The sequence below is a fragment of the Pyrus communis genome, chromosome 1, assembly GCF_963583255.1.
Source record: "Pyrus communis chromosome 1, drPyrComm1.1, whole genome shotgun sequence".
Taxonomy (NCBI): domain Eukaryota; kingdom Viridiplantae; phylum Streptophyta; class Magnoliopsida; order Rosales; family Rosaceae; genus Pyrus; species Pyrus communis.
Genome location: NC_084803.1, coordinates 20,747,048 through 20,764,758, shown reverse-complemented (window position 1 = coordinate 20,764,758; position 17,711 = coordinate 20,747,048). Strand labels below are relative to the sequence as shown.

The following is a 17,711-nucleotide window of genomic DNA, read 5'->3' as shown; positions in this document are numbered from 1 at the left end:
TCTCATAAAAAAAAATAAATTCTTTCCTTACAGAGATAAAGTACTCAAAAATAAAAAATTAAAAAAAAAATTACGGAGGCTTGCATAACCATATTTGTATAACATCAACTTTAAGCCGCTGAAGTTCAACTAGACGATTTAACACTAGGACCCTACTGTGGCAATTCCAATATAGTTCTACACTCCGGGACTTTTGCAAATTAATCCTATCCCACTTCTCCTAACTTAGGCTTCCCAAAACAACTATGTATTACTCTCAATATACTTTACATCCCCATAATGGCGACCCAAAGCTGTGCAAGTTCTTTCCTAGATTGCAATAGACAATTAAGACTCATATGTGACGCACATAGCGTCAGTTTTCACGTGATTGTAGAACTAGAGCGTAAATCATTATTACACCCAGTCATGTTCATCTTAGAATACCTCTGCATGAACTCGTGTGTCAGCATATGTCGATGAGCACATGTTAGTATATGTTTATTTATTCAAGATATTGGGGTTACCAAGTGTTATGTGAGTATTGCATCCTCGACGATTTTACTGTTTACGGTAAGTATTTTCATACTACACTAGTCTGGTATGTTTAAAAAATATACTTGTTTTACAGCGAGGGATTATTATGTTTTTTAAAAGGTTTTTACAAAACTTTATTTTTAGGCCCACTCACCCTTATTTTTCGCCCCTCCAGGTTTTAGTAGTTGAGATTTCGTATCGATGAAGATCTTGGCCAATCTTTGTATGGGAGATTACCTTCAATGGTATAACTCTCATTCTACTTTTATTGTGCTTTACTTAAACTCTGACATCACGTGTGAAATGGGTTCATTTCCGCTCACTAGCGCACTCTTACATTTAAGAACTTTTAGGTTTAAATTTACTCACATTTTCCACATCACTACATTTCATGGCTTCATCACCCTCCTGCTGTTGGCTAACATAACTTGATTCGGAGTCCAGGTGAACATTCCGAGGCAGGGTGTGTCACTTCTTCTCTGGTAGTGAGAGATCTTAGGTTCGAATCTTGTAGATGGCGAATTCGAAATCAATTTATTCTCTTACAAAAGAATAACAGGCAAAGAGACGAGTTACATCATTGGTTTCGCGACACATATAAGAAGTAGCTCCAGGCCACCCTAAACGGCCACTAGTCGTTAGTGCCCATTAACATCAATAGCCATGGGTTTGTACGTGGCTATAGATCAAATTCTAGTAGAGAATCCCACTTAGCATCACTTTTGAATCATCCCCAATCTGTCCAACACTGGACATTTTAATAGAGGGGACATGAAACGTCGTAAGGAATTGGAGTGAATCACTTTCTAGATAGAAGTTTGAAAATCTCATTTCCGTCGCCAAATAAGGCCTTCTTGCATGGTCGCACCGCTAGGGGCTTCTTCAACCCAAATTACAGTGGGAAATGTTTTTTTTTTTCTCTCCAAACCTTGCTTGAATTCTAGCATGAAATGTTGATTATCTTTGAATAAGTACATAATTGGGTTGCCACTTAGTACTACGGTCTAATAATATTTCTCTTCACTTGTAAATGAGGTTTTAGGTTTGGTTCTTATGAAAGACAAATTTGAACCACATTATTGCTAGCCTATTGTGAGAGTAAACTCACTCTCCCATCTCTTTAATATAAATAATGTCGTTTATTAAAAAAAAAAAAAAAAAAAAAAGTACGCACTTCTTCCTTATTCATGATCTTGTAAAAAATCTTAAATTCTAGTAGTCAACGCATTCATTCCTTTTGGGCCTCAAGTGTTTCTTGGTTGGATCAGGTTTTTGCTCATGTTGCTACATATCTTATAGCCCAGTTTGTAGCACTTACATTGAATAATAAATTACGAAAATCTATGAGGATCAGGGGGTGTAATCAATTGGAACTTTGGAGGATTTTAATGGATTTGAATTCCCTCAATTTCTCTGGGGGAGAGGTGAGCTTTGAGACTGCTTAAAATATACTATGAAATCTCTCAAATTCCTTAACTTTTTAAAATCCTTTAAAACCAATTTCTAATTGAATACACCTATAATGTTTTAAACTCCTTTAGAATTCTGATTGAATATACCTAGACTTTCAAAGAATCACTTAAAATCATGATTGAATATCCCTAAATTTATAAAATGAATTATATCTCTCAAAATCCCAATTGAATACACCCCTATCATCCAATTTATCATAATGTGGAATAATGGGATTTTGGGCGTTAGAACTTTGGTTTGTTATTTTCCTCTTTAAATCTTATATTTTGGATAGAAGTTCTAACAATGTTACTAAAAAAAATAATTACTTTTATATTATGATAAGTTTAGAGATCAAAACTCACAAATTTGTATTTCAGAGATTAAAGTTTTAATTGAGTTAAAATTCAAAGACCCATAGTCTAATTTTCTCATAATTAGACCATCTCCAAAGGAGATGCAAAATTTTAATCATTAAATTTAAATTTGCTAGCTTATGTAGCTCTTTGACATCTTTAAAGTTTGCTCTCCAATATGTCAAATTAAACTATATTTTATTACTTTTTTTTTGTGTACGAGAACTAGAAAACTTGTAGATTTAACACGTGAAAGTTAACTTCTTCCACAACACCAAAAATACACGGACTCTTATTCAAACAGACATTAAAACAGAACAACATTTTTAAGACCACCAAATTCCAACTGCAACAGAAACCTCCACTCGAATTCTGCAGATGACTTGACCTTATATGTACTCATTTAGTTTTGGGGGTGACGAGATCATGGCTGTTTTGGAGGAGATCATCATAGTGGCCTCTCCGTCCTGTAACCTGGCTAATCTGGGCATCACAATGGAGCTGCGAATTGTGGCACTCAACTTAAGTAAATATATTATATACTGTATAAATAAATGTCTATTTATATTTACAAATGTACATATTGTATTGGGCTAAAAAAAACTACAAAATAAAATGTCATATAGATTAAAGTATTTTAACATATTGAAAATATAGGAAACAAACATATAATGAGTGTTCATACAAGTCTTTAACAAGTTTCTTACAATTTATTAAACAAAAATAAAATCGAAAATGAAAGAGTTATTAATTTTCTGTCAAAGTGAGAGTCGCAAACTAAGCGGGTACCTAGACGGGCTAAGCGAGTGCTTATGCAGGCTGGGTGGACACCTAAGGAAGTCTAGACACCATTTTTTTATTTTCAAACGGCTAAAGATTAATAAGCGTGGTAGTCAACTACCTATCACCGAAGATGTGACATAGACAAACTAAGCGGAAGTTTTTAGAATATTGGTAGCGCTCACATCTCCTCGGTCTTTTGGTACCGCCCCGAATACACGTGCTCCCGGAACTTTCCCATCCCTCTCCTTAGAGAAATGTGAAACAATAAATGTTTTTGAGAACTGAAACAATAAATGTTTAAACAAATAAAAAGCATGTAATAATTAATTAAAAAAAATATTTAAAGTTGTTGTCAAATTTAATAGCAATCCTCTTATCATTCTATGTCATGCCACGTGTCTTTTCATATCATATCACATAAGAATTGATATTAGAAAATTTTATTTGAACCCATATAACTTTTTTCTATACCCAGCTTACTTACTATACCAAAATTAGGTTTAATTAAACTATCAATATCTCTTTAAATCCAAATTTACTACATAAACTATCCTCACAAACCCAATTTAGTTATGTTAAATGTCTCTACCCATTAAAAAAAAAAAACTCAAGGCATACGTTCTCTCCTGATTTGTGAATGATGCTTTCTCCAAACACTGTCAAACATGCCCTAATTAAACAATATAGACTTAAAAGAAGAGGAAGGTGGTTGCCATGAAACGTTAGCGGTAGACTTTTGAACAAGCTTTTGGTCTTTCCTTTTATTCTTGTCGCATTAAACGGTTCGAGTTGTCTCTAAGTCTTGGTCCCCTCTTCTGCCATACGCGTACCCAACGCGGTATAGTTACCTTATTCTTTTAAATTTCAGTACCCAAACCGCGTTATCTTATTCTTTTAAATTTCAGTAGTATTCTTCACATTCTTTTATCAGTACTTCATGTGACTTACAATACTAAATTCACAATATATATATACACAAAAATGGTTGTGATGTGTGAGACGCGAGCACAACCGTTGATGATTGTAGATTTCTTGATGATTCTCACATTGATTAATAGTTGTGTCAGCATTACAACGATAGTGACTCCATAACTTTTCTTTTTGTTTGAAGGACTCCATTAGCTAAAGTAGAGACATGAGGCCACCTGAAGATAATGTAAAAAGGATCATGATTTTGAAATTCCAATATCATCGTTGTAAAAATATACAATGTCTAACATTTAACTTAAACTTAAATCCACCACTTAGTACTACAATCTAGTGATATTTATTTTCCCTTGTAAGTAGTCTAAGGTTCGATTCTTGCCAATGATGAATTTGAACTACATTATTGATAGTCCTGCTCCTTAATATAAATAATATCGTTTGTTAAAAAAGAAAAAACGTAAACTTAAATTCTTATATAATTATTAATTTCGCATAGTTTTAAACTGCTCTAATATAGAGAGAAATTGAACTTGGATGCAAAATTAACTGTCTTAACTGATATTTGGTCGATTATTTCTTCTCTGATTTTCAAACATTGTTCCACTAAAATTGTTTAGAATGATTTAATCTGGTCTTTTTTTTAAGCATCAATTGTTTCGAAGTAAACTCTATTTAACATCCAAAACTTTGCAGTTTTTAGTGTTGAGCGTTGACCGCGCAAATATTAGGAGAGATAGGGCAACAAATAAGAGGAAGAAGACGAAGAAGCGCTATTAGCTCTCAAGCCATGCAATTCCCACCAAAATTTCGGATCCTCGGTCGTTCTTCCTCCACTCAGTTTTTTCGTATTTTCCGTACACAATTGCACAGAGAAGAAGAAAACAAATCCCATTTTCTTATTCTCTCCTCTTTCCGAGAAATGTTACTGAAACTTCCTTTTCTCAAAAGCGCTTTTCCTACGCGTTTCGCTCTACATATATATGCCCTGTGTGTTTAATCTGTAGGAGGAGGTTGTGATAAAAAGAATAAAATATAATTAATTGCTTGGATAAGAAAGTGAAAGAAGGGTAGTTAAATTAGTTGGTCGATGGAGAGCTATTTGCAAGAGTTCGGGGAAGTGAAGCCGAAGGGTTCGTCTGAAGAAACGTTGCAGAAATGGAGGAACCTTTGCAGCGTTGTCAAGAACCCGAAACGGCGGTTTCGCTTCACTGCCAATCTTTCCAAACGTTTCGAGGCTGCTGCTATGCGCCGTACCAATCAGGTCTTTATTTCATCTCACCTCTCTCGCTCTTCTTCTTTTTCTCGTTAGAAATACCTCGTCCGTCAGTCGATGGATGTTATGTATTGATGTAACGCTCAAGTGCTAATTATTTAATAAATTAATACGAAGGTTACAGACCATAAAACAATATGATTCCCATGATTTATCATATAGCATGCGTACTAGAGCATTCATGCTCTGTTTAACAAACACAGAGACGACCAAGACGTTTCAAATTATAGTTTTCAACTTCAAATTCTTTACTAATCCTCCGATAAATTTCTGGTTTGAAAATTGCAGGAGAAACTGAGGATTGCTGTTTTGGTTTCTAAAGCTGCATTTCAATTTATTCAAGGTGAGTGTATTTGGCATTAAAGATGAAACATCATCAGTTCATCATATAACAAGACGAGGTGGTTTTATAGTTGTTCTAAATTTCTAATGTCTGCAGGTGTGCAACCAAGCGACTACGTCGTACCCAAGGAAGTTACGGACGCAGGTTTTCACATTTGCGCTGAGGAACTGGGATCCATTGTTGAAGGCCACGATGTAAAGAAGCTAAAATTTCATGGCGGAGTAAGTGGCATCGCAGAAAAGATCTCCACATCAGTAAAAGATGGGCTTAACACCGAATCAGACTTGCACACTCGAAGACAGGAGATTTATGGAATCAATAAATTTACCGAGAGTGAGCAACGGGGTTTCTTGATATTTGTTTGGGAAGCCCTTCAGGATATGACTCTTATCATCCTCGGAGTGTGCGCATTCGTGTCTTTGGTAGTTGGGATAGCAATGGAAGGGTGGCCAGTTGGAGCACATGATGGACTTGGAATCGTTGCAAGTATCCTGTTGGTTGTTCTTGTAACAGCAACGAGTGATTACCGCCAATCGTTGCAGTTCAAGGACTTGGACAAGGAGAAAAAGAAGATTGCGATGCAAGTAACAAGAAATGGATATAGGCAGAAAATGTCAATCTATGATTTACTGCCTGGCGATATTGTGCATCTTTCTATTGGAGACCAAGTGCCAGCAGATGGGCTATTCGTATCAGGATTTTCCGTGTTGATTGACGAATCAAGCTTAACTGGTGAGAGTGAGCCAATAATGGTGACTCCTGAAAACCCTTTTCTTCTTTCGGGGACTAAGGTCCAAGACGGGTCATGCAAGATGATGGTTACAACGGTTGGGATGAGAACCCAGTGGGGTAAATTGATGGCGACTCTGAGCGAAGGTGGAGATGATGAAACCCCCCTGCAGGTGAAGCTGAATGGAGTGGCAACCATTATTGGAAAGATAGGCCTTTTATTCGCCGTTGTGACTTTTGCAGTTATGGTGCAAGGATTGTTTAGTCGTAAACTGGCTGAGGGGACACACTGGAGCTGGAATGGAGATGATGCAATGCAGCTGCTGGAATTCTTTGCTGTTGCAGTTACAATTGTTGTTGTTGCTGTCCCTGAGGGGTTGCCGCTGGCTGTGACATTGAGCCTTGCCTTTGCCATGAAGAAGATGATGAATGATAAAGCACTTGTTCGCCATCTGGCAGCTTGCGAGACTATGGGATCAGCCACAAATATTTGCAGTGACAAAACTGGGACGCTAACAACCAACCGCATGACCGTTGTAAAATCATGCATTTGCATGAATGTCAAGGAGGTGAGCAATCCCAATGAGGCCTCTAGCTTATTCTCTGATCTTCCGGAAACTGCTAAGAAACTTTTGCTAGAATCAATCTTTAACAACACCGGCGGAGAAGTTGTGGTTAACAAAGCTGGAAAGTATGAGCTGTTGGGAACACCTACAGATACTGCTTTGTTGGGACTTGGCTTGTCACTAGGTGGAAATTTCCAAGCAGCGGGACAAGCTTCGAAGCTTGTTAAAGTCGAGCCATTCAACTCAACGAAGAAACAGATGGGGGTAATCTTGGAGCTTCCCGAAGGAGGTCTGAGAGCCCACACCAAAGGTGCCTCAGAAATAGTTTTGGCCAGCTGCGACAAGGTGATTAACTCAAATGGCGATGTTGTTCCCCTTGATGAAGCATCCCTCAACCATCTCAAAGTTACTATTGAGCAATTTGCTTGCGAGGCTCTTAGAACTCTATGTCTTGCGTATACAGAACTAGAAACTGGTTTCTCTCCAGAGAATCCCATACCTGTTTCTGGTTTTACTTGTTTAGGAATTGTGGGAATTAAGGATCCTGTTCGTCCCGGTGTCAAGGAGTCTGTTGCAATTTGCCGTTCAGCTGGCATTACAGTAAGAATGGTTACTGGAGACAATATAAATACTGCAAAGGCTATCGCAAGAGAATGTGGGATTCTCACCGATGATGGCATAGCCATTGAAGGTCCGGAGTTCAGAGAGAAGAATCAGGAAGAATTGCTTTCTCTGATTCCTAAAATTCAGGTACTAGCTCCCTTTCCTTTGAGGAACATAATCGCTCGGGTTTGTTTCTTACTGACTAACAAGTATGGTTTATGAATCTGTGATGCTGAAACTTGAGTTCTCGTGTAGGTGATGGCTCGATCTTCACCTCTTGACAAGCATACATTGGTGCAGCACTTGCGGACCACATTTGATGAAGTTGTTGCTGTCACCGGTGATGGAACAAACGATGCCCCAGCGCTTCACGAGGCAGATATTGGACTAGCCATGGGGATTGCTGGAACTGAGGCGAGTATATATTATATAGTCCTCTATATTGCCAGATATCTTCACATTCATTGTTGTCCCTTACGAAGCAAGCGTTACAGAATAAGCCCTTAACTAATCATATTTCCCATGCTTTCAGGTGGCCAAAGAGAGTGCTGATGTTATAATTCTGGATGATAATTTCTCCACCATCGTAACAGTGGCGAAATGGGGACGTTCGGTTTACATCAACATTCAAAAATTTGTGCAATTCCAGCTGACGGTTAATATAGTTGCATTGATCGTGAATTTCTCCTCTGCTTGCTTGACAGGTTAGCCGGCTCACATTTTCAATATGTTGTGCACTTGTGTAACAAAATTGGCCATACTTTCCTATCCCTCGTAGACACCATTTCTCACTTCTGCGTTTCAAAAATCGTGCTTCAGGGAGCGCTCCTCTCACAGCTGTGCAGCTATTGTGGGTTAACATGATCATGGACACATTAGGCGCCCTTGCTCTTGCCACTGAGCCTCCGAATAATGACCTAATGAAGCGTCCGCCAGTTGGAAAGAGACAGAATTTTATCAACAATGTAATGTGGAGGAACATTCTGGGGCAGTCTTTCTATCAGTTTACGATGATTTGGTTCCTTCAGGCAAAAGGAGAGGCAATGTTTGGTCTATACGGACCAGATTCTCATGTGATCCTCAACACATTGATTTTCAACACATTTGTGTTCTGCCAGGTAATATTTTCTAAGATTACTCATACAAGGACTACTGCTGACGATTTTTACTGCTACGAAGGGTGACCTGATTCTGTTTATGCAGGTTTTCAACGAAATAAGCTCGCGAGAGATGGAGGAAATAGATGTCTTCAAGGGCATACTGGATAACCATGTCTTCGTCACAGTCCTCGGTTTCACAGTTGTGTTCCAAATCATTATTATCGAGTTCCTGGGAAAATTTGCAAGCACAGCACCCCTCTCCTTGGCACAATGGTTCGTCACTGTATTCATTGGGTTTTTAGGGATGCCGATTGCTGCCGGATTAAAGATGTTTCCTGTTTGAACAACAGAAGATTTAGAGATTAGTAAGACAACAAAAGAACAAAGTTAGGGAGCTTAGAAGCCTATATTGGGAAACATTTCTCCGAAAATTCCACATCCTGCAAAGATGCATGAGATAATGAACAGAATTAGCAGATATTAGCTAATTAAGCCAATGTCTTATGTTTAACTGAAAATTAGGAATCCTTCAAGTTTGACATGGTGAAACCCATGGTTGGTTGCCGGTCCTGTAATTCGTCCACTGTATTTTCTTATCGACTTATCGTTTATGTAACTATTTAACTAGTTTTCCGTTCGGGCAACGATTTGTTTAACTTTTCACGCGGTTCCCCTTTCTGTGCATTACCTAGTTGTGAATCATATTATCACTAACATAACTTCAAAAGTATAATGCGATAGCAAATTTCCGTCTATTTTCAGTCTTGACAAAATTGTACCTGCAAAACAAATACACACCTTCCATCAAGTTCATTTTGAATCTAACTGTTCCAAGAGTTGTAAAAAGCAAAGCTCAATAAATCTTCGACGGATTAAAAACAGCATCGGTTCAACTTTGGCCTCTCAGAACTCCTTAAACGCTGCTGCTGCGGCTTTCAGCTTACAGATTCACACCGAAAATCTAACAGATAAACATTACATACCAAGGTACTAATGCAATTTTCACATGAATAAGTTCAGTGCTGCCTACACGAAAGTAAGATACAAAAATAAACAGTTGTTTCTAGGCTGAAGAAATCACTCAAGATTGCATGGCATTGGTATCATCGTCGTCACCTTCCTCGCTGAACATGTACTGACTCTGATACTCCATCAAGTATTGTGTTGATCTCTTCACATCCAAAAACAGATGGTAAACTCGGTTAATATCCTCCATCTCCACAATATTTCCCTTTCGCTTTTGGCATGCCAACGCAGAAGCTGTTATGAGATGTATAGCATATCTCAAGGATGCATCAACACCAATCTTGGTCAACAAATGCTTTGCTTCTTCGGACATCTCGACCTCTTCTTCCTGGCATCTGATGTTCAGAATCTTACTAATTTCATCCTCTGTGTAAGGCTGGGTGGTGATAATAAGCAGTCGATCAAGGAGATCAATAGGAATTCCATGAGGGGATTTATAATTTGTGCCTCTGATTGTAGTGATTCCTCTGTTGGTAGCAACAACTAATATGGGAGCCATCTCATTCTCCAATGCACGATTCAAAAATGAAAAGCACTCAATGTCAAGCATGTGCACCTCATCAATAAAGAGAACACCTGGTACAATTTCTGCCTTCCCTTCCTCCCTCCACTCTGCTACCTTTGTGTCAATTTGTTCTCTCACTTCTGAGCGGATTTCACCAGTATCACCGGTAAAGAGAGCCAGAAATCCCTGTGTTCTGGATGAGAGAGATAATAAAATCAGATAACAGAATGTCATGTATCCTCAGCCGGTACTGAGTCTAAAGTAGAACAACCCCCACCTCCTCAACTTACAAGCCAAGATTCATTTATTAAATTTGAGCAGACTTTTAATATAGGTGCCAGTTGCAATGTATCCATTGTATACAGAATTCATTAGAAACATAAAGCAACAAAGCAGCCACAGTTATCATGATCACAATTATAACACCAAACAAAGTCACACAATCTTAAAGATTGATAAATTCCTAAAACATCGTGTAGAGATTTATGTTCATGTGTATGCCTATGAAAGAAGCCACTTATTACATCAAACCTTAATAACCCAAAAAATTAAAAAGTGATGATATTCTATAACATCCAAGCATGTAACACATACGTACTTCTCTCTTGTGAATTCTACGATGCAAAATAGATACAGAGTTCTGTTATATTCAGATTTAACCTGCAAACTTAAGTGACCAAAAAAAGTACATCTGAGTAACGAGATAAAAACTGGAACCACTTTGTAGCAACAGAAAAAAGTTCACTCTTTCGCCCAAACCCGGCAATAAGTTTGGGTTCAAGGTTCAGAAAAGACAGATTTTGATCAAGCTGCCTTTAAGTTTAAGGTTAAACTTTCTAATTTTGGTCGGAAGGTGACTGAATGAAGGTTTTCCTAGGGGTGCTGTAACAAAATAAGCCCATCCAAGACATGTAGGCACCAATAGATGCAAACAACTGGGTATTCAAAGCAAGTTTGCCAGGAAGGTGACCTGATGAATGTGTTGATGTTAGAGCCTCTTGGGATGGCTAAATCCTATGCTATTCCCCTCTTCTCCCCTTCTTACATGATTACCTTAAAAAAAACGAAAAACGAAAAACGAAAAACAAAAATTAAAGAAATGTGAGAAGCTCGGTAAGCAGATCAGTCAACAGAGAGAAATCTCACAACAGCCGGCCTGTAAACTTCTCAACTATTTGATTTGCTACAGCGGCTTTGGCAATTCAAGATTAAGGGTACTATGTTGTTTTTCAAACCCTTCCCTTGGTACATGTAGCTTTAAAATCCTACATATACTTTTTCAAAACAGAAAAACGATATAAACTGTTTTCTTTGTTTGATGCACATAGAAGAGCAGAGAAACTTCTACTTTCTAACTTCTAAATGATTCAAACCTACTACTCAAGTAAATTCCAAATTAACCACAGCTGAGCTACAAAACATCCAACTCAGACACAAAAGGATTCTTAGTGCCCTACACCACCAATAACTACGTCACAGAATTCATCGATAGACCATCATCCTCAACAGTGGACTAACAAGGAGTAAAAGGTACCATTGACTAATTATTGGGGTAATGAACGAACCAAAAAAAAAAACCCATAGAGCTTGTTTCTAAAAGGTAACTTCTAAGTACGGAATACATACATTCATTAATGTTCAACAAATTAACAGGCTAATTACTAATTTCCCATTAGCCCAAAAAGATTGCAACTTTCCCAAGAATATATGATTGCATAAACTCATTAACTTGTAATTTACAGCAGCATGCTCCGTAAATTAAGACTAGGAAAAAATGCAAGCTGAGATTTTGAAGTACCTGCTGTTGATGACATCAATCTCATGAAGTGTGACGCAATGCACAACCTCCTTGCGCTTCTGCAACTCCCCGTCCGGGCACTGCATAAATTTAACCTGCGGTCCCATGGCATCGTAGTCCCTCGACCTCGAAAATGACCTACCAAGCTTGGTAATCTTCCCAGAAGCTTTATCGATGGCAATCACATCCCCACTCTGCACCTTCTCCTTCCCCAAAGCCTCAATCATCTTGGCCCCCAAGTCGTACACAGTCTCCATCTCCGTTGTCTTCAGCGTCAATTTCCCCGTCTTCGAAGCTGCTCCGGCCACCGCAGGCCGGTCAATTTGAACCTCCACGACCTCCCCCTCGATGATCTCAGTCTCTTCCTTGATTCTAACCCCAATGGCTTTCCTAAAAGCTTGCATTAGGGCTTCGGTCTTCGACATCTCCAGAGAAAAGAGCTCGCTTCCGGCCAACATCGCGAACGGGGTTTCAAGGCCGAGCGACTTCGCCATGCCCATGGCGATGGCGGTCTTGCCGGTTCCCGGCTGACCCGCCAGAAGAACAGCCCGACCCGCGATTTTTCCTTCCTTGATCATCTGGAGAATGACGCCAGCGGCCTTTCGGGCGGAAGTCTGGCCCACCATGCCTTGGGAGACGTCGCGGGCTTCTAGGGCAGAATCGAGGCCGAGGCCGCGGATGTGGGAGTGTGCGCCTATGCGCTCTATTCGGGTCAGGTCTCGACTCTCTGAGAGCTTGAGCTCCGCCATGGCTGAAATGTGATGGTGGAGTGGGGTGGAGTGGAGTGGAGTGGACGGAGCGGAGCGGGGCGGCTTCAGGAGATTTGTTCAAATTCAATGGCAGCGGCGTGAAAGAGCAAGAAGGGGTTTTGTTCCAAAATCTGCACTTTTGACTGTTTATGTCCGAATAAAGGGCTGAGCCCAGGTTCGATATATAGGCCGAATAAGGGTTTAATTTATTTAATAAATGAGCCTAACTCGCTTTTCAGTTCTCTAAGGAGTAAGAACCGTTTCGTGGGCTGGATGAGACGGGTTATAGCTAATTAAAATGGTAATCCAATCTGTTATGTGATGGTGGGTGGTGGTGACGTCGGTGATGATTTTGGGCAATGGTTTGCAGTAGCAACGATGATGGTGGTATGTGGTGGACACTGAGATGGTGGTGATGATAGTGTGGTGGTGGAGGTGGAGATGATTGCAGTGATAACGATTGTGGGTGGTGGCAGCGGGACATTGGTGATGATGGTAGGTAGCGGTGGTGGTGTCAGTGCCACCTGCCATTGGCATCCATATGTTTAAGCTTCTTGGGCGGTCAGTGTTTAGTGAACTTTTTCAATAAACAAACACATGTACATCCATTACATGTCCATCATGCCTAGCACAAAACCATGCTAACCTTATTGTGATATGAAACCATGTTAACCTTATTGCGATATAGACCGGTCCTTCCAGATAGTCAATGTCTAGTTGACTTCCTAAACAGTTAGGAACTTTGTTTAAGGACTAAGTAACTATGGAATACAAGCCTCCCTACCCTAACCTCGTTTAGGACATTGTTTCCATACCTTAAATCATATGGACTCATTCATAGTTTATTATTTCTATAATATAAAACCAAAACTCATGAATGAATTAGTCTGCACTTTATTAATTAATTAATTAATTAATATGGAGGACTTGTTACATAAGTTTAGACATTGACCTATGTAAAAATATATGGCCTGAACTGATAAAATCATTACAAAACGTCTATCTGTTTGCTACCAATGATTGACTAAACTACCTTAGGTTTAAATGAATTTTTGGAGAGATGATCTTCATATCAACAAGAGTAGATAAAACTATAAGATAGTAGGTTTAATCATTATATTATTCTTCTCCCTCTAGGAGGCATTATATATGAAATATATCTTGTGATACAACGAATAATAAAGGACTCCTAACTAAATTAGGAAACACAATTATATTCCTAATAAATAATTATTCTCCTAACTTGTCGGGGTTGACTCATGTCCACACTTCCCCTCAAGTTGGTGCATAGATATCCTCTAAGCCCAACTTGTCGAGTGAGTCTTGAAACCTGGTAACAGAAACTGCATGTGTTAGAACATCTGCCAACTGTTCTTCTGTCTTCACAAATGGAATGTCAACCAACTTAACGTCAAGTTTCTCCTTTATGAAGTGTCCATCCACTTCCACATGTTTGGTCCTATCATGTTGCACCAGATTGTTAGCTATCTCCCAAGCTGCTTGATTATCACAGTACAACAACATAGACCCCTTAGGTTTAAAGCCAATCTCAATAAGAAGAATTTGAATCTACAAAAGTTCACAAATACCATGTGTCATTCCCATGTATTCAGTTTCTACCAACGACCTCACCACTACATTATGTTTTTTACTTCTCCAAATCACAAGATTACCGGCTATGAATGTAAAATAACCTGATGTAGATCGTCTATTAGTAATATTCCCAGCCCAATCTACGTCAGTATAGCCTTTCACCTCCATGTGTCCCTGCTTTTTGTACATTAGACCCTTTCCTGGAGCTCCATTTAAATAGATTAGGATTCGCATTACTGTTGCCATGTGATCTTCATTCGGTGCATGCATAAACTGACTCACCACACTTACCGCATAAGCAATGTATGGCCTAGTAAGGGACAAGTAAACCAATCTTCTCACTAACCTTTGATATCTCTCCCTATTTGTTGGAACTTGATCTTGATAGATTGCAAGGTCATGATTTTGCACAATTGGAGTATCTGCCGGTTTACATGCCAGCATACCTGTTTCAGACAACAAGTCCAACACATACTTACATTGTGACAATTATATCCCTTCTCGAGATCTAGCAACCTCAATACCTAGGAAGTACTTGAGTCCCCCTAGATCTTTCATTTCAAACTCTGAAGCCAAGTACCTATGTAGCCGTTCAATTTCCTTCGTATCATCCAATATGATAATCATATCATCAACATATATAATGAGTAAAGTAAATTTACCATCCTTGCATTTGATGAATAAAGTATGATCTGAGTTTCCCTATTTGTATACATACTTTTTCATGGCCTAAGTGAATCTTCCAAACCATGCTCTAGGCAACTGCTTAAGATCGTACAATTTTTTTCCCCTTAGGAAGTGTAACCACACTTCACGTATTACTCTTATGTAATGCCTCCATCTCAATTTGCATTGCCTCTGTCCATTTTGGATTTTTCAAGGCTTCTTCCATTCTGGTAGGTATTTTGATGGTGTTCATTTGTTAACAAGCGCATAGTATTTCGACGAGAGTCGATAAGTGGAGACACAATTTGCAATAGGGTCTCATACCTCCCCTTCTAGAGAGTACCTTTCTAGCGGCTTTCCTCGATTCTGTCTAGGAGGTAACACATAAAGTGGTTGAATAATTTCATAGTGAGCATTACCTCGAGGATATCTGTTGGATCATAAACCCGTATTGGAGGAGTGTAAGGAGGGTTGTTGGGCCTTTTGCCAAGTACTTTTGTTGGAACTTTGACACCTACCCAAATTGGCTATAGCAGTCATTCTGAAATCTAAAGCCACTTGGCATTTCAATCCTATTCCAACAATGCACTCGGAAGCACCACGAGGTGCATTTAGTTATCTTACATGAGACTAAGGATATTCCTCACTTCGTGGCACCTTTGGCTTACCTCTGGTTGTCTCACGATCCCTTATACAGCCTATCCCTTATCAGTTCCTTGACCAACCCCAGGTCCAATAAAAGTAAGCCCAACAGCCAACCAAGCAGCAATAACGAAAGTGATAGAAATCAGTATATTCATGTTAAGTTCCTCGCATCCAAAAAGAAAAAAAAAAAAAAAAGATTTACTATTGAACTAGGACCAAGATTAAAATATAAAAAAATAAAAAAATCCTTCTATCGAGAAGGTCTGCTCTTCTTTTATTGAAATAAGTGTCAATGGTCTGATTCAAAAATAAATAAGCTTATATAAAAAAGACAATATAAGGATTCCCAAAGAAGCTATGCTAACTTAAAAAATTGCCCTTGTGATAAATTCATACAAATCAATTGAATGTTGAGGTGCAACAGCTAATTGGACATCTAGGGGTAAAACACTGTTTTGAAGCGAGCCGCGAAAGCAGTACCAAATCAAGGCAAACTCTAAATACTAGATATGACCTCAAAATAACAGGGGTCAAAAGAGGACCCATATGAGGTGAAAATCTCAGGATTCTATAGAGTGGCCGTAAACGTGAGTTGTGATAGAAATGTCTTATTTATCTAGACGAATAGGCAGAATGGCTATCGTAATTCCCAAAAAAAAATCACGACTTTCAGTATTAAAATTTTTAAAATAGTAAAACCAAAACAAGTGGCACAATATGTAACTCGCCCAAAACAATATCTTAGGGCATGCAGTATGTCGTTGGACAACAACTATGTTGTTTCCCAGAGTGCAAAGAACCAACCAAACTAACCTAACAGATAAATTAGGAATACATAACCAAAAATAGCAATTGGACTGGAGAACGCGATTGCATTATAAGGTCGCAATTGAACAAATTTTAATATATTTCACTTACTAAATTGTATAGAAATGTATTCATTTCGTATGTATTGACTCCATTTATGATACTATCGAAGTGAAACAAGGGATCTAAAGAACAACCGAGGCTAAAATATATTAAATGATAAACCTTACATATAACAAAAATATTAGTTCGAATACTTTAATTGGAGTACAAAATATTAAATTTCAGTATTAATTAAGAAATTTAATAACAAAAAATTATCAAATCCTTCCTAAAATCATGCAAAAATTAATACCGAATAACCGTATTTTATTTGTATATATTGGTACATTTTAAATTCAAAAATGGTACATTTTATTTCAAAATATGGGCAAAAAGTGAATGGATTTTACATTAAGAAAATTGGTACATTTACATACATATATATATATAACAAATTGGTACATTTTTTAATTAACAATGGGAACATCATACATAAATTATGGGTAGAAGATTACAAAAATAAAAGTACAAATAAAAGTTTAGAAATATGGTCCAAAAAAATAAATATACAGGTACAAATTAAATTTAAAAAGAAAATTGGTACATATTAAAAAATGGTTACAAATTGACAATGGGTATAAATAAAAATAGAAATATATGATACAAAATTCATAAATATAAATATAAATATGTAACGGTTCTAACACTAAATTGATCTACTTGGAAATGGTTAAACAATTTTTAATTATAAAATAAGCTGACATGTAAATTTTTTTTATTATTGAAATAATGACGTGGATAAATATCAAAGGACCTTGATAAAAAAATTAAAAAGAAATAAATGAAGTAGAAAAATCAGGAATAAAATCCTAATTTCACCTTGACAAAAACAAAACAGCGGAGGAGAGAGATGTTTACTAGTGGACCTTCCTTTACTATTGTTTATTCACATCATTGATCTTTCTTTCTTTTTTATCTTTGAATAAAACTATATGCATTAATAAAAAAATTCACATTGAATCATATATTACACAGTGAATATGATGAGTAAAGTTGTAGCAAATAACACGAAGATTTTTCATATCTATTTTCTTTAGTTGGCAATGTCATTCTGTTTTGTTTCCCTATTTTCTTGTTCAGTGGTGAGAAGTTAAAACCTACTTGCTCCTTTTGTTTCCTCTTGAATAAACATATTGCTTGCATTTTTTTGCTCTTATCTTTTGATGTCTCAA

General features: G+C 37.8%; 2 protein-coding genes and 1 non-coding gene across 3 annotated transcripts; 1 reads left to right on the top strand and 2 right to left on the bottom strand.

The window, feature by feature from the left end:
- Positions 1 to 4,827: 4,827 nt before the first annotated feature.
- Positions 4,828 to 9,267, top strand: LOC137733824 (calcium-transporting ATPase 2, plasma membrane-type-like). The gene is made up of 7 exons (XM_068473023.1): positions 4,828 to 5,295; positions 5,596 to 5,650; positions 5,747 to 7,695; positions 7,804 to 7,962; positions 8,081 to 8,252; positions 8,368 to 8,666; positions 8,752 to 9,267. Exons 1-7 carry the CDS (start codon positions 5,122 to 5,124, stop codon positions 8,989 to 8,991), a joined length of 3,048 nt encoding a protein of 1,015 aa, XP_068329124.1. The 5' UTR covers positions 4,828 to 5,121; the 3' UTR covers positions 8,992 to 9,267.
- A 218-nt stretch (positions 9,268 to 9,485) lies between these two features.
- Positions 9,486 to 12,874, bottom strand: LOC137733832 (uncharacterized). The gene is made up of 2 exons (XM_068473028.1): positions 11,978 to 12,874; positions 9,486 to 10,372 (listed from the first exon to the last, which is right to left on the bottom strand). Exons 1-2 carry the CDS (start codon positions 12,724 to 12,726, stop codon positions 9,730 to 9,732), a joined length of 1,392 nt encoding a protein of 463 aa, XP_068329129.1. The 5' UTR covers positions 12,727 to 12,874; the 3' UTR covers positions 9,486 to 9,729.
- On the bottom strand, positions 11,277 to 11,371 carry LOC137720417 (small nucleolar RNA snoR109). Its single transcript, XR_011066513.1, has one exon. It is a non-coding gene; the product is annotated as a small nucleolar RNA snoR109 (small nucleolar RNA).
- Positions 12,875 to 17,711: the final 4,837 nt, after the last annotated feature.

Bases quoted from the DNA above. Each gene is read 5' to 3' on its own strand.
- LOC137733824 (XM_068473023.1), top strand. From the start codon at position 5,122: ATGGAGAGCTATTTGCAAGAGTTCGGGGAAGTGAAGCCGAAGGGTTCG. The intron at 5,651-5,746 runs GTGAGTGTATTT...TAATGTCTGCAG, and splicing joins TGCATTTCAATTTATTCAAG to GTGTGCAACCAAGCGACTAC. The intron at 7,963-8,080 runs GCGAGTATATAT...CCATGCTTTCAG, and splicing joins TGGGGATTGCTGGAACTGAG to GTGGCCAAAGAGAGTGCTGA.
- LOC137733832 (XM_068473028.1), bottom strand. From the start codon at position 12,726: ATGGCGGAGCTCAAGCTCTCAGAGAGTCGAGACCTGACCCGAATAGAG. The intron at 10,373-11,977 runs GTACTTCAAAAT...TCTCTCATCCAG, and splicing joins ATTGATGTCATCAACAGCAG to AACACAGGGATTTCTGGCTC.